Below are 19815 nucleotides of genomic sequence, written 5' to 3'. Positions count from 1 at the left end.
TTAGAAGAGGGGCTACAACGTGGTGAGGTCTGCCCAGGGACACTCAGGAATCATTTGCCACTTCCCTGCACCCCGCAGCCCCAGTCAGCGTAACAGGCCCCCTTTCTCCGTAGGCCTAGAGCTGGGGTGAGTAAGAACATGACCCCCCCCCACCCCCACCCCCACCCCCACCCCTGGAATTTGCCCGCTGAGAAGGTGGGGCAGGGAATCCCCAGGCAGCCAGGTCTGATCCTGAAAGTGTTCATCGGATCTTCCCCACCCTCAGAGGGGAGAACATGAAGGTGTCTGAGGAAAGGGCACGGTGACCGCCGTAGGAGCTGAGTGGGTGGGTGCGAACCGGGCGATGAGGAACTCAGAAGTGAGGTTAGAGCGCGGGGGCTCGGCTGAAAGAGAGGGGCCCGGAGCCCTGACTCAGCGGCTTCCCCGCCCGCCGCTGCCCCCCCCCCCACCCCCAGGGGGGCTTTGAAGCCGGGAGGGGCTTTGATCCGGGCCGGCCCGGCGCTCAGCTGGCCGGGCCAGATGCGCTGGGGGAGGGGCGGAGGAGACCCGCCCCAGGCCTCGCCCTCCCCGGCCCCCTGCACCGCGCCCTGGGCACGGAGACTGCTTCCGGCTGTTGCAGGGGGCACCCGAGTGCCCCCCCCCCCCGCCACCTTGCAGCTGTTTCCCAGCTGCCCAGCCCCACCCCAAAGACAGCTGGGAGAGAGGCTGGGCGGGGAGCGGGGTGCAGCTGCTCGGCTCGGGGCTGGGACGCGGGAGGGCAGCGACATGAAAGAGCTGGGGCCGGCGGGGGTGGCTGGCTCGGGAAACCCCCGGTGGTCGCCTCCCCGTCCCCCCCGCCCTCGTACATCTGGGCCACAGGAGCTGCGGCCCCCTCCCTTCCCCCCCCCCCTCGTCGGTGGGGTGGGGGTGGGGGGGTAGACACGCTCCCAACACCCAGCCCTTCCCGGAAAGGCTCCTCTCTGGGGGAGGCGGGAGGGCACCGTCGGGGTGTGAAAGTCGTTAGCAGAGTGAGGCACAGGGTGCGCCTGTGGGTGCAAGAGGTGCCTGAGCGTGCACACTGGTGCTGGCCGCGGAAGCCCCCCCCGCCCCCCCCCCCCCCCACACACACACCTTCTCCAGCAGGCCGGCGTCCTGGGGCGCTTCCAGCTCTTCCAGGGCCTCCTCTGCCCCTGACCGTTTTGGGGAAGTGGGTGACAGCTGCTCCTACAAAGCCAAGGACAGCTGGGTGGTTGGGGACAGCTGGATGGGGTTAGCGTCTCCCTGCTTCCCTGGCTGCCCAGGCCGTACTCCAGGCAGCTGGCTGTTCGGCCTGCAGCCTGAGTGGATAATTGTCCGGGCTAGGCTTTCAGCGCTGGGACAGGTGTGGGGGCTCAAGCCCATCCCACTGCCACCTGAGTCTCCTATATCCCAATCTGATGGATGTACCTGGAGACAGGATCCCTCCCATCTGCTAAAACAAACGAGGGCCACGTGGGAAAGAAATTGGGCAGCTTTCTGCTCTTGGCTTCCAACTCTTGGCCCAGAAGATGTCCCAGGGTTCCTGACTAGAGAAAGGGACAGTGAGACAGGAACAGATGTGAGTGGAGCTAGACCTCTATCTGTCCACCACCACCTGCCCCCAGGCCTCCTTCCACCCTGGGCGGGAGGGTGCTGGGCTCCAGCCATCTGCCCCCTCTCTTTAGCCCTAAGCAGGTGCAGGGGAAGAGAAGGGCAGGCCAGCTGTTGTCATCCTGCTCCTGGCTCTCTGCCCAAGTAGAAAGGGGGAGCAATGAAACAAGGGTCGACCCACCCCAGAGTCATTTTCTACTCCCACATCACAGGACAGAGGTACTTAGCAGGACCAAAACTGGTTTGGCCTGGCCAGCCCATGTCCTCCAATCTGGGTCTCTTTTTTTCTGAGAAGGGGGTGACTAGGCGTCTGTGAGGCTTGGACCCCTGGCGCAGGACTTCTACATGGCTTGCTCTAAGCTTCTGGGGCAGGCAGTGCTCAGGCCCTGATTCTACCCCAGAAGCTTCTATATGGAAGGGTACAGGCTGCTTTACAACATAAGTAGATCCGTGCAGTATTAGCCAACAAACCAGAGATCCTTTTTAGAGGTCAGCTCCCCTGCAAAGGAGAAGGGCCTTTGGTGTGCCCCATTCCCTCCTTCCACCCCAGGGGTCCCTGTGGCACACAGGAGCCTGGACAGTCCCTCATGGCTGCACTCCTGAAACCCCAGGATGTCAGAATTCCTGGGGTGTTAAAAGTGCAGATTCCTGGGATCTCAGTCATTCCAACCGAGTCTAAGTGGGGATTTAAGATTCAGCCCTTCAATAAGTTCCCAAGACATGCTAGACATTCTCAACCTGTGGGGGTTGAACGACCCTTTCACAGGGGTCGCCTAAATACATCCTGCATATCAGATATTTACATGACGATTCATAACAGTAGCAAAATTAGTGATGAAGTAGCAACGAAAATAATTTTATGGTTGGGGGTCACCACAACATGAGCAACTGTATTAAAGGGTCACGGCATTGGGAAGGTTGAGAACCACTGTGCTAGAGGCTTGGAGAAGCCCTGCCAAAGGGGATAGAGGCAGGATGTACCCTACTTCCATGCCTCCCAGAGCCAAAGATTTTCCTGCCCGCTCTTCTCCCATGCTCAGGGGCAGAGCCCAAGTCACCAAAGGAGGCATGGGGCTGAGTGACTGCACCTCCCAGTGGGGGCAAGGCCCAGTTAGACTAAATTCCATGACAGGGTCAGGCTCTGCTTATGCAGTGCCCAGCACTTAGCATGTGCTCAATAAGTATCTGTGGACTGAAGGAGGTAAACTTTGCAAGACTCATAAGAAGGTTTCTTCCTTTGTCTGTCCTAGCTAAGAGCATGTTAGCAGGACCTCAAAGATGCCAGGGCCTATGCAGCAGAGAACTGGGCATTGGAGACCCTCAGCCAGTATTTCCCAAATGAACTCAGGGCTGAGTAGATGCAATCAGTGCCTTTCGGGTTGACATTCACAGGCTGGAACAAGCTAGAGCCATCAGAGAATCAAGGCAAGGAGGGCAGGGGCACCCATTCCTAGAGGGCCCCTCCCCACCCAAGGCCTGAAGACCCCAGGCCTGAGGAGCTGGGTAAGAGGCGAGGCAGGGAGTGGGACTGCGCCATTGTTTATTAGAAGTCGGATTCGGTGTGTGCTCTAGACAGATTACAGAATACCTGCGCCTTGAGAACAGGAAGTCCACGATTCATACAAAGTGCTCACTACAGGAAGTTGCTGTGTCAAAATCCAGGCAAGGACCCAACTCAGGGCAGCCCCTCTTCCCCCGCTGACCTCAACAAGGGCTGTGCTATGGTTTTTTATTTAATTATTTTTTATTTCTCTTTATTATTATTAATATTATTATTATTTGCTTTTGCTGTGGTCACTATTATTGGCAAAGTTCCTTCTTTTCTTTCCTGGACATGGGGTTCCTGTCTGTAAGATTCCACTCTGAGGCTGAAGGTGCCAAAAGCTGCTTGAGAAGTGGCCTTTGAACTCCGTCTGGGAGGATGGTGAGAAGAAGCAGGAGAAATCATTCTTGGTTTAAAAAAAATTAAAAAACAAAAGCCCCACAATCTACAGGTCATTTCTTACTCAGTCAGTGATCAAACTGCCCAAAAGAAAAACAAGAAGAGAAGCAGGCCAGTGGGCACTGGTCCTTCCTCCCAGGGCTGGGTGAGGAGGGTGGCCCCACCCCTCAAGGCTTTAGGGAAAGCTGAGGCTCCTTCCAGCCATAGGGGTGAGGAGGAGAAGGTGTGGAAGAAAAAAGGAGAGACAGAGAGAGAGCTCAGCGCCTTGAGGTAGACGCTTTCCCAACTCCAGGGCCACCTGCGGCCCCAGTGCAGCCCAGCTCCCACTGTCACTCCAGGTCCAGAGATTCATAATAAAAAAAATCAAAAACAAAGCCCAAAACAAAACCCAAAAGGACAAGACTCAGGGGAAAGAAGGAAGGGAGGGAGGACAGGAAGGTAGAAGGACAGGTCTCTGGATGCATAATTCCCGAGCCACTGGGGGCTAGGGGGGAAGATTCCCCAGCGCCCCACCGCCCGCGTGGCGTTAGCTCGTCACGTAGTGTTTGGTGGATGGCTGCCCATACACCCTGTAGAAATCCTGGTGGCCAGGCTGCTGGGAGGCGTCGAGCCAGTCTCTGACGGCCAGGCCAGGAAGGGACTGGGGGACGGAGGGTGCAGGTGGGAGCGGGTGTGAGTACTCCTGCGAGGGCACTGTCCAGGGAAAATGGCCGGAGCGGGGGTAGGGCTGGTGGCCGCCATGGTTGGCCACGGAAGAACAGTAACAGTTGTCCACGGAACAGACGAGAATCTTGCGGCCGCCATACTGGGGGAGCATGGGCTGCTGGGCGGCGGAGCCATTGGGATACTGCGATGGGGGGAACACAGGACTTGAGTGCACTGGTTGGGCGCCGCCTGGCAGGGCCACCAAGTGCTGCGTGGAGCTGCAGGGCCCCAGGGGCTGCCCTGACTGGCCCTCGCCGCTGGCTGTGCCCGCTGCCCCATACTGGCTGCCCACAGGGCCCGACGATGTCTCTAGGAAGCTGGCCTCAGGGAAGGCCATTGAGTGCTTGCGCTTTTCCGCCCCAGAGCTGCTCACGCCACAAGGGTACAGGGGGACGCTTTGCAGGAAGGGCACCGGTGTGCTGAAGGGGCCTGTGGAGAGTTTGGGACAAAAGACAATGAAGTTCACATCGTCCTCACCCCTGGGGACCTTTCTCATCTATAGGACCAAGCACACTATGTCAGCATCATCTTGGTTGGTGTTCACTACTCCATTAGCAAGTAGATACTATTATTATTATTCCCATTTTACAGTTGGAGAAACTAAGGCTCAGGGAGGTAAAATGGCTTGCCCAAAGTTCCACAGCTGGAAGTGGCAAAGCCAGGCCATGAAGGAAGGTCCACCTAACTAGGCCATGCTGCCTCTCAGAGGAAAGGCTCTGGCATACACCCTGCCCAAAGGGCTCTCTCCCTCCCATTGAAGGCCCCACCCTCACCTTCTAGCATCTTCCGCAGCTGCTTCTCCTTCTTGGCCACCTCGTTCAGGAAGAGCTTGGAGTTCAGGTGGCCGATCTTAGGGGGAGAAAGGCTGTTGCCCGTGCAGGTCTGGGTCCTGGGGGCAGTGGACGGGGCATCTGCTGTGAGGAGGTACCACCGGTGAGCCCGCCCTACCTCCCCCCGTGGGCCTGACCCTCCCAAGATGTGTTCCCCTGAGAGCTAGGCGCCTCCTGCTCACCTGTCCATGAGGATTTTCACAGATTTGGTGTTCTAGGGAGAGAGAAAAGGTTTAGTCAGTGGAAAAGGCAGCATGGGAGAGGGAAAGACAAGAACGGCCCATCCTCACCCTCCCCAGGCTGGGCAAACCTTGGCTATGGTGTGGCCGGGTGGTGGTGGGATAGTGGTGGCGTCTGCTTTTTTAGAAAATAAAAATAGCTAACGTTTATTAAGCACTTACTATGTAACAGACAATATTGCACGTGTTTCTTATACATCCATCATTTTATCCACACTACTACCCTAGAAGGAAGGTTTGCAGGCACTCAAACCTCTTATTTGAAATCTTTGGGGCCAGATGTGGAATTATTTGGATTTCAGAAGGGAAATATAGTGCCTGTACCATATATTATATATCACCCTCCAGTAGGCACCACAATTCAATACATCAATGTTCCTATAGCAAAATGTTTGACTATGTGTACTAGGTGAGATAAATAAGGACCATACATTGCCAACATCAGTTCAGGTCAATTTTTGCAGTTAAATGAGTTGCCAGAAGTTTTTTCTTTGAGTATGCAGAGATTACTAAAATTTGGAATTGAGTATAAAGGAGATCAGATCTGTAATATCAACCTCATTTGATAGGTGAGGGAACTGAGGCATAAGGAACATATAGCACTTGCCCAAGGTCACAAAGCTGGAAGGACAGGGTGGCTCCAAAGCCCCGTGGGCACACTGGTGGGGGAAATTGATTGGGGAATAAGAATTGCAGACTTGCCCGGCCGGTGTGGCTCAGTGGTTGAGTGTCAACCCATGAATTAAGAAGTCGCTTGTTCGATTCCTGGTCAGGGCACATGCCTGGGTTGCAGGCTTGATCCCCAGTGGGGAGTTTTCAGGGGGCAAATAATCAATGTTTCTCTCTCTTTATCCTTCTCCCTTCCTCTCTTTCTAAAATCAATTAAAAACAAAACAAAACAAAAAACAATTTTTTTTTTTTTTTTAAAAAGCAAACATGTTTTTAAAAAAAGAATTGCAGACTCCACTTTAGGAATGCCCCTGGCCCCACCACCAGTCCTGGGCCCAGCCCACCTTCATGAAGCTGACATCCTCTGTCTTGTCGAAGAGCAGCTGCAGGGAGCCCAGCAGCTTCTTGGCCTCCTGCATGCGTTCCCCAAGGTGCAGCGCCTGCGCTGCGTTCTCGCTGCAGAACTTGGCCTGGGCCTTGTCCAGAACCTCCACCGTCTGCCCCAGGTCCTCATCCAGCAGCTGGTGCAGTTTCTCATACTGCAGCCGCACTTCTTCCTTCAGTTGGCTCACCTTCTCCTGCAGGCACAGGGGGCAAGGGTGGGCAGGCAGGTGAGCACTGGGGACCACTGGCTGCCGCTTCTGCCTGTCTGACATCCTGGATGGTAGAGTCTGGGACCCCAAACCCCCAGACTGCCCAGGGTTCCTCAGGGCAAGGTTTGACCTGCTGGTAGCACAGGGCTCTGTGCCAGCTACCCCTGGAGGGGCTCAGCAACTGACAGTTCAGGGAATGGCTGACCAAAGGGTTCTGGCACAGAGCCGACCACACACAGATCCTCACCCCCATAAGGACGAGCCCAAGGCCCTGCACCCAAGCAGCCCCCACCCCAACCATGAACTTGGGCTTAGCTACCTCCACCAGGCGCTTGTCTGACTCGAGTTTGTACAGCTGGTCCTCAATGTCCTGCTCGCGCTCCTCCAGTCGGTCCTGCTGCTTCATCAGCATCTTCTGCAGGGACAGTGGAGGCAGGGGCATCAGAAGGGGCTGCAGCTCCACCCCTGACCAAGGATGGGTGAGCACCAACCTCCCCTCTATAGAACAGACTCATCCTGTAGATCCTTTGACCCAGGTGACCTGAAATTTCTGCCATCCAACCTCTCTGGCCCTCGTGCAATCCCAGGGGCCTGGTTGGTGACCTCTGTCTGGCCAGTCTGTTCCCCAGGAAAAGAAAGCCTGGGGTAGCTTCTCACACATATCTGCACCATGAGCTTTCTGAGGGCAGGGGCAGGCCAGTCTTGGTTCTAAGCACCCCTCCCCCACCTCAGATGAACCTTATCATTCCAGTAAGGCTATGAGATAAGTACTATTATTATCCTCATTTCAGGGAAGAGGAAACCAGAGAGGTTAAGTAATTTATCCAAAGTACACAGTAAGTGGCAGAGCTGAGATACAAACTTAGGATCTGGCAGTAAGGTCTGTTCTTTTTATAAAATCTAATTAATTAATTAATTTTTAAAAGAATAGTTTATTGATTTTGAGAGAGAGAGGAAGGGAGAAGAAACATTGCTGTGAAAGAGTAACATTGATGGGCTGCCTCCTGTATGTCCCCACAGGGGATCCAGCCCACCACCCAAGCATGTGCCCTGACCAGGAATAGAACCAGGAATCCAGTGCCCAGCTGATGCCCAACCAACTGAGCCACACCAGCCAGGGCTACTTTTTTAATGCTCATTCAAGTACATGCTTAGAGAGAAGAAAGGAGAAGGGAAGAAGGGAGGGAGGCCATGCTGCCTAACTCAGGGAAGGAGGGAAGGAGAGAGAGGAACTGGGGATCAAACCCATATCCCAGGTATGTGCCCTGACCAGGAATCGAAACAGCAAATCCTTTGGTGCACTAGACGACACTCAACCAACTGAGCTACTCCGACAGGCAGTAAGGTCTGTTCTTATCCAAGGCGTGCTGCCTCTCTCGGGGAGCCCTAGCTTAGAGATGAGCTCCCTAAGGTGCAGAGGGTCAAACAACCTTACACTTGGGAGCAGCAAGCCGGCCACCCCCACCCTTGTTCTTGACCCTGAGAGCCAGGCCTTTGAAGTCCTTGCTAACTGCCTCAGCCCCTCAGTTGGACCCAGGTGGAAAGGAGACACTGGCTCTCCTAAAACCTGAGGCCAGTCTGCTGGAAGGTGCTGGACCAAGCTACTATTTCAGCCCTTCACATCCTATCTCTACAACCCCTATCCTCCCAGCCTTGCCCATCCCAGCTGCTCCATCCATCCTGTCATCCCCCTCACCAGCATACCTCTTCAAATAGGGTCTTACTCCTGCTCAAGAACCCTCAATGACTCCCTCCTTCCAAACATTTTACAGTTGATCTTAGCCAAAAGGCCGAGAAGCGATCTTCCAAACATTTTAGCACGGTAATGAAGACCTGATAGTATCCTGCCCCCAACACTCTGTGCACATTTGAACTCCCTGCACCCTGTTGATGGTTTTCTGCAGTCCACAGTGCCTCTTCCCTCTCCTTCTCTATCCTTCAAGACCCCACTCCTCTAGGAAACTTCTCATGGCCTCTGCTCAGCGTTTATGCAGGTCTCTCCCAGTCCTGGCCATGCAAAGGGGTTGTCACATTCTGCCTGCCCTCTATAGCTCTGCTGTGTAATATGGTGGCCACTAATCACATGTGACTATTTAAGTTTAATTAAAAATAAATGAAATTAAACATCAGTTCTTCAGTTGCACCAGCTTCAGTTTAAGTGCTCAATAGCTGCATGTAGCTACTGGCTAATGTACTGAGTATTAAAGAGACAAAACAGCCATCATCCCAGAAAGATCTATAGGATACATTATTCTGTAATTTGTTTCATAAACTGTGGTTTGATCTCCCTACAAAACTCAAGGCCTCTTGAAAATAGGGCTTTGCTGCTATCTTTTTTCACCTCCCTTCTGAGCCAGGCCACACAAAGGCCCCAGCACCCTATGGATGCATAATATGTTTACTGAATAAACCCATGGGTTTTACACATAAGGTTTGCAAAGCCAATTGCACAGAGCCTTGCTCACAGTGAGTATATACTCAACAAGGAATGGTTCTTTTTCTTCCTCTCTGTGGGCCTCAGAGTGACCCTCAAGTTTGATGCCATGACTCCCACTCCCATCCACACCCAGCTGGCTTCCCAACCTGCCACCAATCCCCTTCTCACTCCCCAACCCATTTTACATGGGAGGAAAGCAAGGCCAGTAAGGAGTTCAGGGACCCCCTTTTGTGTTGGTGGCTAAACAAAACACCAGGACCCTGAGAGGAGGAGGAGGTGGGGGTGAGGCTCTTAGCTAAGCTGGGAAGCCTGGGACAATCTCCCTGAAAAACTTAACCCTTCAATGACCCAGGACAGGACCTCTAAGAACCAGCCCTAGGAGACCTTGCCCTGCCCCCAGCACTTGCCCTTCCAGCAAGCTCCCCACACCAGCCCAACATGCACAGGTATCTGTTACCAATCTGGGATTCAGCACCTGTTCAGAAACCCGGCTGGGTGGGGGGCAGGAATAGAGGTAGGTAGTCATGGATCCCCCCACCTGTGAAACGGCCCACAGTTGTGCGAAGAGGGCAGGCAGCACCTCACAGTATGGCCCAGATACATGCAAACAACTGCACACACACAAGCACACATACTGCTCTGGGGCCCTGCGAATACCTCATGCAGAGTGTTGTACCAGGTGCACAGGTACTTGCATCCAACCCCCTTCGGGTGAAGGCTGGACTTCCTGAAGGCCCCCGACAATTGAGGGAGGCTTGCCATAAAGGCAAGGTGGCCAGGACACCCTCTTAGGAACATAATGCCTTTTTACCTCCCTGTAGCAACTGGTCCTCTGATTTTTGCCTGCTGGATACCTTGTACCCACACTCAGGATGACAGCCCCCCCAACCCCCCATGCACCTCAGACTTCAGGCCACTCTTGCCTTCCCAATGCCCTGCATAACTGAAAGCCCAGGTCCCATGCCCCACACCCCCATCACTAAGGACTCCCTGCTCAAACTCACCATCATCTGATTAGGGGTGCACCTAGGGCTGAGTCCCAAATGAAGGGTGGAAAAGGAGGGCCCCAGGTGGGTTCCCAGCCCAGTTTCCCTCAGAGGATAGGAATGGAGCTGCTCTGCTCCCACCCTCCAAACCAGTGGGAGGCCCCTCCCTTGCCCCCCTGAGACCCTTTTGGGAGTTCATGGCTGACCCCTCAGGGCAGAGCCAAGGGAGGTACCTCCTGTCCAGTCCTGGGGGGACTCAGTCCTTTCTCTCTTCTCATAGGCTTTTCTCAGAGCCTTTCCTGGCAGCACTTCTACCCTGGGACCCTGCAGCATCTTCTCTTAGCTTCACCTGTCCCAGGTCCTGGTTCCTGCCTGCCCACAGCCCTCTGAGGTGGGAGCCCAGGCCAGGCCCAGTAAAGGCAGTGCCACACTCCCTAGTAGGTGGCTGGGTTTTTCATTTCCCCTCCCCCAGCTCAGAGGCCCTTGGGCTCCTGTCTTGGCTGCAGGGGTAGGGGAGGGGGTCCATGCTGGCCAGCTTACCTTTGCAGGGGGTGCCCTCCTTGGGGCCAGGTGATCTTAATCCTGCCACAGGTAACAACTGGGGGGATGCAGAGGGTTGGGGGACTACTGCCACCTCAGGCACTGGGAAACTGGGGAGACTTGCTGCCCCTTCATTACCTCTCATCTCCGTGACACCAAATGCCTGAATCAGGTTGCTGAGAAGCTGGAGGATGGAGAACTGAGGAAGCAAGGCCTGGACCCCTTTCCACTACCACCAGCCTCCTTTCCATCTCAACCTCCAGGGAATTGCTGAGACCTGAGGCCCCATCGCCCACCAGGGAAATAGCCACAGCTGAGATCATCCCACCTTGATTCAGAGCAAGGGCTCTCCACGTGGGGTGGAGGGCGCTTTATAAGCTGCTCCCAGCCCACAGTAAGTCACCTGGACTGTGGCACAACTCAAGTGTGCAGGAGGGGAGTGGAAAGGAGCAAAGTGGGAAACCATGGTCTAGACTAGAGGCACTTGAGGGACCAGGCCTCCTCCAGCAGGAGGGACAATATAAGCCCCAGCCCCGCTCCACAGGCTCTGGTCCAGATGGGACCTGCTCACTCCTGTCCCTGTCCCTGTCCCTGTCCCTGAGGGCCTCAGACCTTCCATGATCTGCTCCTGAATCTGTGAGGGCAAAAGCATCAAGAAGGCTTGAGAGCACTTCATTCCCATTTCTCCAAGGCCCCAGAACATTCTGTTTCTCATACCTGTCACCTAGTGTTCTAGACTCTGGAGGGGGGGCAATCACAAGCCCCTTACATCCCTGCCCTGGGAAAGCCTCATGTCCCTGTAGAGCCTGACTGGCCAGGCCCAACTGGCATTTTTGGTGTCAGACTGGACTGGGCAGACGGGTGAGGCCATGGGGACTCTAGGCTGTATAAAAGTTAATAAATAATAATAAAACCCACAAGTCAACCTTGAAGAGAAGCAAGGTCAGGAGGGAACAGGGCCCCAGGGGCCGGGCCAGAAGCAGGCCTGAGGTTTTCAGACAAAGCCAGGGCTGGGTCCAACAGCCCCGGTGGTAGGAGGGTGGGGGCAGAAAGAGGGAGCTAAGCCACTCAGACCCCTGCCCAGATGACTCTCATGCTGGCTCCAGCTCTGGCTGCAACCCCTGCTCCAGAGCTACCCTATCCTGACCTCCCCAGCTGCCAAACCTACTCCCCACTCTCCCACTTAAGACCTCATCCCAGGAATATGTCAGCCTCCGCTCTCCCTGGGCCACAGCACTCTCCCCTTGTCTCAGAGCAGCTTCTGCCTGCCATAGATGGCCCCTTTCCTGCCTCAGCTCCTGCCTTGGGCTACCTTGTGCATCCCCAGGCTGGGGCAACCACAGACCCAGAGAGAAGAGGTTACAGGGCAGAAGCCAGGGCAAGGAGAAAGGCAGCACCTGGGAGGCAGGCCCCGGCAGACCCCAGAGAGGGCTTCCCAGCTGCAGAGTCAAATTAGCTTTTGCCATGCAGAGAGCAGCGCTCTGGGGCAGCAGAACAAAGAGGCGAGAGAGAAAGCCCCCCTTTGTCTGGGTTTGAATGCCAGGCCAGCCGGGAAGGAAGGCTTTTCCAGAGCCAGGGATGAGGCTGCCTGCTCGATCCAGGCTAGGGGCCCCAACCAGGCTCACCTTCTTCCTGTGCCCACCCTGACTGCCCCCAATAGAGCATCGCAGGATCCATCCAGGCTGCTACCTCTGATACTGCCACAAGCAGTAAGCTCACCCTAAGGTGAATCCCATCTTCCCCTTCCCTCCCCAATTCCCACCCCAGCAGGTGAGAAAAGTCGCACAAGACTCACAAGCACCAACCACAGTCTGAGCAGGCAGTCACGCTAGCAGTCATGCTGACAGTCATGCACACACACTCAACTTCACCTCGCAGGTGTGCAGCATGCTTGTTCTCTCACTCTCACACACACACAAACACACACACTCTTTCTGACCCCACATCACACATACATAGCTACATAATTAAGTCAGTCACTCATCTCATACCTTCTGAGATACACACATGAGATACAAAAAATTCGTCACATGTGAGAGACACAGCCAGCATGCTGGCTAAACACACCTGCAGACTGACATGGATGCACAGCTACCCAGAGTGCAGGAGGCAGAGGAATCAATAGGATGTGCACGATAGGCGCACGGCTGTGTCAGCAGTATCCTGGGGAGGAGGTATGTGTGTGTGGGGCTGGGGTGCGGGGGCTTCTGCCTGTGGCCCATGGAGCAAGGCCAAACCAGGCCCCCTTCTGTGTAAAACTCAGGATGGTCAAGGAAGGGGCACTTAGGACCCTCGTGCCTTGAATACACACAGCCTCCCCACCCCAGCTCCCACCCTGCCACAGGAGTATGGTGGGGGAGGAGGCAGCAGTGGGCTGTGCACTGCCTGAGTGCGCTAGACCAGGACAACCCTCACTCCAGCCTACCTGACACAGACACATGGAGTGGAGACCCAGCATCCCATCCAACCCCTCCAGCCAAAGGCAATGTGAGAGCCTCTCCAAACTGGCCCACTCCGTAAAGAACATCTCAACCCTAAACCTCCAAGAAAGCAAGGAACATTTCCAGCCTTGATCTGGGATCCTAGGAATCACACAGACATAACTATGACCTGAACACACACACACACACACACACACACACCTTGCAGAGCCCCTCACACAAGATAACTAGGGCTTATCTTGAGTCATCTTTCCATGTTGAGGGGGGTTATGAGATAGAGGTGCTCATACCAGTACCATGTTGCTCAGAAGAACCCCTAAACCTAGGGGACGAAAGAGGATTTGAACACCAAGGCTGCCAGGCCTGAACCCACCTAAATGTCCTAATCTTAGGCCCTTAGGACATATTTAGGGTCTGGATATGTCCCAGAGAGTGGTCTCTGAGGCCCATGCAGTGAGCATCCAGGCCTCAGGGCAATGAGGCCTACACACGGCTTCCCCAGTGTAGAACGGGGCCATGGACTTCACAGGCCTACCTCTGAGATCCCCTGCTAGCCCCCCCCCCCCCTGAATGGAGGCCCTGTTTGCCTTCCCGCTGGGCCCCTGCTCCAGGCCACTGGCCCATGCACAGGTGAGTGCTTTTGAGTAAGCAAGTGGGGCCACCAGGGAGAGGTTGATCAGGGTTTTCTATCTCTAGCCAAAAGGGCATTTCAGTAGCCACCCCCTCCCCTCTCCCAGGAGGACAGAAAACGAAGAACAAGAAGGCATGTGCTAGGTCCCCACGCTTCTGTTCCTATATCCGGGAGAATTCTGTTGCCCTCATCCACGGTACCAGCAGAGGTCCTTTAGGACTGATTCCCAAGGGAAAAGAGGCCCAGGAAAAGGCCCCTCCCCCCTGTGTCCCAGAGAGGGTGGAGAATGAAATGGGTTCTTCCATTCAGGTTCTCCAAAGCTCCCTCCCTCCCCCTTGGTGGCACCCCCCCATCCCCTTCCTCCACATTCAATAAATCCAACTCATACTGAGTGGTGTTGGGCTACTGAAGGGCTTCCAACTCCAGTACCTGGGGCACCGGAGAGAACCCTGAGGGCCTAGAGTGGGGGAGTTGGAGGGATGAATAGGAGGGGGATGAGACTCAGGCTGGGGGCAGATGCTGAGCAAATAGATTGCACATCTGGCCCTGATGCAACCCACTACTTCTGAGTCCCTGCTCACGCTAGGACAGGAACTAACACACACACACACACACACACACACACACACACACACCCAGAGGCATGCGCTCACGCATGCACCCAGCTGCTGACAAAGTTCAGGGCCTGCTCCCATCCAGTTCCTCCCATGAGCTGGGGATCAGGGACCTGCCGGTGGGAACCTCAGGACGCACTCTGCATGCATGTGCCATCCCTCCCACACCCCAACTACACAACCAGGAGACAGGTGCATTTGAGGGCAAAGACACTTGCAAACACACACATCTAGAGATACCCTCTTACTAGCAAGTTAGGTACAATTATGTTTTCTCCCCCACCCAAATGAAAGAACCCCTAGCACCGACACAGCTAAGAGCAAAACCTTGGGAGGGGGCACACATACACTCACCACCCTGGTTGCTGTCCCCTCCCCTGTTCCTTCCAGCCCCTCACTTTCCCCTGCCAATCCCAGGACTGAGAGCTGGACAGCCCCTTTCTCCTGCCTCTGCCCTTTCCCAGCCTCCTCTCCCAAGCCCTCCCATCTTTATGAACAGCAGCAGTTTCCCAAAACTGAGGAGAAGCCTGGCTGTTTGCCCTGGGGCTCATCTGCTTGCCCCAGGCTTCTGCCTTTTCTAACCCTAGTGGGGAGGGAGTGGAAATGGCTCCTCTCGCCACCCCCCACACTTCCTTTAAGAAACCAGAGGCCCTGTACTGGCACAGAAACCCAGCGCTCGCCCATCGGATTGGAAACTAATTATACAGCAAATTTTATTTGTTGTCCCTGCCCTCAGCTTGTGGCAGCTCTCTTGCCTTTTGTTAGTTGTCTGTGTGTGTTTTTTAATGGCTAAACACTGACTCATTCTGACTGTCCCTCCAAAGGAAACAGCCCCCATGTACAACCGTCCCCTGATCACTGCTTCCTCATACCCAAACTCCCCACTGGCCTCCACCAGCCTCCAGGGGCCTCCACCCAGAAACACTCCCAGTCCTACCAAAGCCCAACCTCACCCCCAGGCCCCAAGCTTGGGCTTCTGAAATGGCTCATACAGTCTCAGGCCAACCCCCTTCCTCTGGTATGACTCAACTCTGAAAGCCAGGGGACCAGGGAGGGACTTAGGAGGAGCCCCCCTCCACCGGAGCGGACGGAAGTATTGCCTCAGTCCAGCTCCAAAGCCTGGCCCACAGGCCTGAGGGGGAAGGCGGTTTTGACATTGGCCGCTGCTGCAGGGTGTATACAATGGGAGGGGATGTGGTTCCGTAATCACTCAGCCGGCAGCCCAGGGGAGCCAGCTGCCTGAAACCAGATTGTAAGGCGGCTCAACCTTAAACCCACAGGATTCTTTTTCCGTCTTCCACTTCCCCTCCCCAAATGTGGGAGGGCTGTGATATAGGGCTGGGCTGGGAGCAAAGGGCTCAGGGCGATGAAGACACATACTTTCAGGTTTGTTCACGCAGGAGCGTTCGACACACAGGCACACACAGGGCTGCGATCCCCACACACGGAGAGCGGGCTCTCCGGAATAATCCCAACAGCTGAGACCCTGTCCCGATGCTGCTGGCTGCCCGGGCCTCGTCCTCACAGATAGGGGAGCGCTGCTCTCCCTCCGGAAGCTCCCTTCCACCCCCCAGCGCGTTTCCAGTAGGGCTTGAAACTAACATGGCTGCTTTTGTTTACTTCCTCATTGGTATGCCAACATCATGGATCATGTCAGCCACAGCAGCGGCACCAGGACACTCATTACATAAACAGCAGCTGGAGATGCAGAACCTGGGTCACTGCCTTGGTGACTTCCTGCAGGGCCTTACAGAAACCAGGCTGGGGGAGGGGGCTGTGCGGGAAAACGGAAAAGCAGCACCCAAACTCGAACAGCCCCACACCTCAGCTCCACAAATGACTCACAAGATGGGCTCTCTGAGCACAGGTGCAGAAATGGATTAAGTAGCCACGGGGGGATCCTTCTTCCCAGAACCTGACCCCAAACTTTCAGAGTATTCGAGTCTGGAAGGGAGCCTCTGGCCTGAGGTCACGGAAGTCAGCCTGCCTGGATGGGTGGTCCCGGGCGGTAGGGAGTGTGTGTGTGTGTGTGTGTGTGTGTGTGTGTGTGTGTGTGTAGGATACTTGCCCGGATCTCATTCCTCCGGATCTCCACGTCGCACACCGAGTGTCCCTGATGCGCACCGCTGTAGTAGCAGCAATATTGGCACACGGCCACCTGCTCGGCCTCGCAGTGGTAGAGGCGGTAGGCGTTGTGCTGCGGGCAGCTCCAGGCCCGCACGTCGTCCGCCTCCACCAGGAGGTGCCCGCGGGCGGTGGAGGGCTGCTGCAGGTGCGTCTGCACGTGGGACTGGCAGCAGGGCGCCTCGCAGCGCAGGCAGACCTTCTGTGCGGGCAGCGGGGGGCCGCGGCGGCAGAACACGCAGTGCAGCGCCGTGGGCGGCTTCTCCACGTGCAGGGCGTTGAACTTCTCCACGATGTTGGTGAGCTTCAGGTTCTTCTCCAGGCCCGGCTTCTGGTTGTAGGCCTGGTTGCACTCCGGGCAGCGCACCAGGCCGCTGTCCTTGGCCCACGCCTCGCCGATGCATCCCCGGCAGAAGTTGTGTTTGCACGGCAATTGCACCGGCTCCACGAAGACATGCAGGCAGATGGGACAGATGAGTTCCTCCTCGAAGCAGTTCTTCCAATTCTCCGCCATGGCGGTTGCGGGCAGGGGGGCCCGGGCAGGCCTTCGCAACTCCCCAACCTGGCGGTCCGGCCGGGACCGCTGCAGGCCCACCGAGCCCGGAGCTCCGGCCCCGGGAGGCCCCGGCAGTCGCTCAGTCACCAGCGCCTTCCGCGCGCCCGCCCGCCCCCCGGAGGGAGCCTAGGTCCTCACGCCGCGCGCGCAGCCGGTGGCGTCTCCTCCTCCCGAGCGCCTAGCAGGAGGCGGCGGACGGCGCCAGGGCCGCGGCCGGGGCACCAGCCCTGCAGGGGAGCGCAGGAGTCCAAATTCCATATAAGAGGCCGCCTCCCCGTCGGCGCGGCTAGGGCAGCCCCGACCCGCGGCCTGCGCTGGGCCCCGCGGCTGACATTGGGGCGCGCCCCGCGGCGGACGGAGCCCGGGAACCGCACTCTTCCTCCCGCGGCGGCGGCAGCGGCAATGGTGGCTCCCTCCGGCTCCCCTGCGCCGCGCGCCCCTCGCCTCGTCCGGGGTCCGAGGGCCGGGGAAGCAAGTGCGGCCGCGCCGAGGGCTACGCGATCCGGGCCGGCGGTCGCGGGGCGGTGGCGCGGGCGCCGCGCGGCTGGCGGAGCGTCCGCGGGTGCGGGCGGCGGGGCGCGGGCGGGCCGACTCCGGGGCGCTGCGTGCGCGGCGGGGCAGTCATTCAGATGAAATTCCAGTCCCCGGCCAGAGACACCGGCCCGCCTCCGCCGGCCTCCTCCCTTCACAAATAGGAGCGGAAGGGGGAGGGCGCGGAGGGGAAAAAAAAGCCAACCAGCGCGGGAGGGCGGGGAGCCCGGCGGCGCTCCGGCCTGACCTCCGCGCCGCCACTTCTGCGCTCCCCCGGGCCCGGCGCCCGCGCCCCCGCCGCGGGGAGACCCGCGCTCCGGGCCGCGCGGGGCGGGCGCTCGCGCCGCCGGGGAGAACCGGGCTGGGTCCAACTAGAAAGGAATTTTCCCAACTGCTAGCGAGCGGGAGGCGCGCGCCCGGCCGCCCTCCCCTCCCCCGCCGCCCTCCCCCTCCGCCGCCCCAGCCTCACCCCGCCCCCCCCCAACACTTTCTTTTCTTCTCGGCCTCCGCTCGGGTCGGGGAGGCTGCGGGCTGCCGGGCGGCCGGAGCCTGCGCGCGGCGGCGGGGCCGGGCCGCCTCCCTCAGCGCCCAGCCATCTTGGGCTCCTGCGGCCGCGGCCCAGGCGGAGCGGCGGCCGGGGTCCGGGGTCCGGGGTCCGGGCGCGCTCACTCGAGGGTCCGGCAGCGATCTCTCTCTCTCTCTCTCTCTCTCTCTCTCTCTCTCTCTCTCTCTCTCTCTCTCAGAGAGCTGGCGGCCTCTCTCAAATTAGGAGAGAAGGGAGAAAATGCCAAGTCCCGATTTCTCTCCACCTCTGCTCCACCCACCCCGGTCCTTTCCAGAAAATAAAAAAAGATTAGAATTGGAAGAAGTCGGCAGAAAGGCGAACGGCGCCCCCCCCCCCCCCCCCCGCGGCTGCTGCCCTGGCGACGCGTCCGGGGCGGGCCCGCGCCCGTCGCTCAGTCGGCGGGTCCGTTTGTCCGCCCGCAGCTTCTCAACTGCGGGGAGGGCACCGGGCAGGGTCTCCGCAACGGCGGTCGCCGCAGAGCTTTATCCTCAGATCAAAAAAAAAAAGGATCTAAAAGCCCGACACTCGCATCACAGCCACCTTCAGCCATCTTGCGCGCATTATTATTTTAGGAATAATCTGTTTAATAAAAATAGCTGTCTCTGGCCCCCTCCCCCGCATCCCGGGCTCCCCGCCCCCTTTTAATCATCGTCTCAATAATAAAATGATCCGCGGGCCGGGCCGTCCGCGGCGGCCCTTTCCTGCCTCAGCCCGCTCGGGCTCGGGCTCACCGTCCCCCGGGAGGGAAGGGGGCGCGGTGGGGGCACTCGCCGCCGGGGCTCGGGAAGGGGTGCGTCCCTGCTGCCCGCCAGTTGGCCTCCGCCTCCGCGGGGAGGGAAGGGCGCCCTGGCTCCACCGCGCTGTGGCGAGGCGGGCGGGCGGGCGGAGGAGGGGCCCCAGCTCGCGGGACCGGCTGGAGGGGCGCCCAGGAGTCCCGGGTCTTCCCACGACGGCCCGGCCTGGGAGTCTGCTGGCCGGCGGGGGGCGGGGGGTACAATAGGCTCCCCGAGCGGCAGAGTGCAGCGGGAAGGGCGGGGACGCAGGCGGGCAGGGGGTTGCCGGGAGCCGGACTCCGGAGCCGGGCGGAGAGGCTGAGGGTGGTGTTTCTACGGCACCGCCGGTCCCGCTACTCGGGAAGGGGCGGGGAGACGGGGAGGGGCGGCGAGGAGAGAGCGGCGGCGTGACCGCGGCGCCTTTAATCAGCACCCGCGGGCTCGGCCCACCCGGCGCAGGAGAAATAAATGGACAGGGGAGGGGAGGGCGGGGCGGGGCGTTTTGCCCGGAAGTGCTGGTACAGCTGCGGAGGCGCCGGCCCCGCCCCTTTTCCCTGTCTGGAGTTGGAGGCTGTTTCGGAGGACGCTCCTGCTATAGGGCCCCAAGCGGAGGCCCCGCCCCTTTAGGGAGGGGCAAACCAGAGCTCCTCACGTGACTTGTACTAACTTGGGTTCATTAAACATTGGATGGGAGGAGCCTTCCGCGCTTCTTAAAAGGGCGATGGTGAGCACCTCTTGGAGGGCTTCTTCCCCGGCTCTTTCTGCCTGAGAGGGGAAGGAGGGTTGCTAGCTCAGCTCTCTGATGCAATGAGCAGGTAATTGCAAAGGTTCACTGTGGGACAATTTTCCTACGTCCTCATCACTTTAACCCCCATTTCTGACACTTAAAACTACTAAGCAAGATTGAATATTAATATTAATAATTTATATTAATAAAGAAACGGAGGCTTGCCCTAACCGGTTTGGCTCAGTGGATAGAGCCTTGGCCTGCGGACTGAAAGGTCCCAGGTTCGGGTGCATGTACCTTGGTT

General features: G+C 57.7%; 1 protein-coding gene across 2 annotated transcripts; it reads right to left on the bottom strand.

Moving 5' to 3' along the window:
- Positions 1-3131: 3131 nt before the first annotated feature.
- Positions 3132-17864, bottom strand: TRIM8 (tripartite motif containing 8). 2 transcript variants are annotated; one of them, XM_059661257.1, is made up of 6 exons: positions 16304-17861; positions 6906-7001; positions 6338-6571; positions 5268-5299; positions 5029-5144; positions 3132-4684 (listed from the first exon to the last, which is right to left on the bottom strand). In XM_059661257.1, exons 1-6 carry the CDS (start codon positions 16871-16873, stop codon positions 4077-4079), a joined length of 1656 nt encoding a protein of 551 aa, XP_059517240.1. In that variant the 5' UTR covers positions 16874-17861; the 3' UTR covers positions 3132-4076. The 2 variants fall into 2 exon arrangements, with proteins under 2 accessions (XP_059517240.1, XP_059517241.1); XM_059661258.1 differs by lacking the exon at positions 6906-7001 and having other exon boundaries at positions 16304-17864.
- Positions 17865-19815: the final 1951 nt, after the last annotated feature.

This window comes from Myotis daubentonii, chromosome 13 (assembly GCF_963259705.1).
Source record: "Myotis daubentonii chromosome 13, mMyoDau2.1, whole genome shotgun sequence".
Classification (NCBI taxonomy): Eukaryota; Metazoa; Chordata; class Mammalia; order Chiroptera; family Vespertilionidae; genus Myotis; species Myotis daubentonii.
This window is presented reverse-complemented; position numbering and strand designations above follow the sequence as displayed.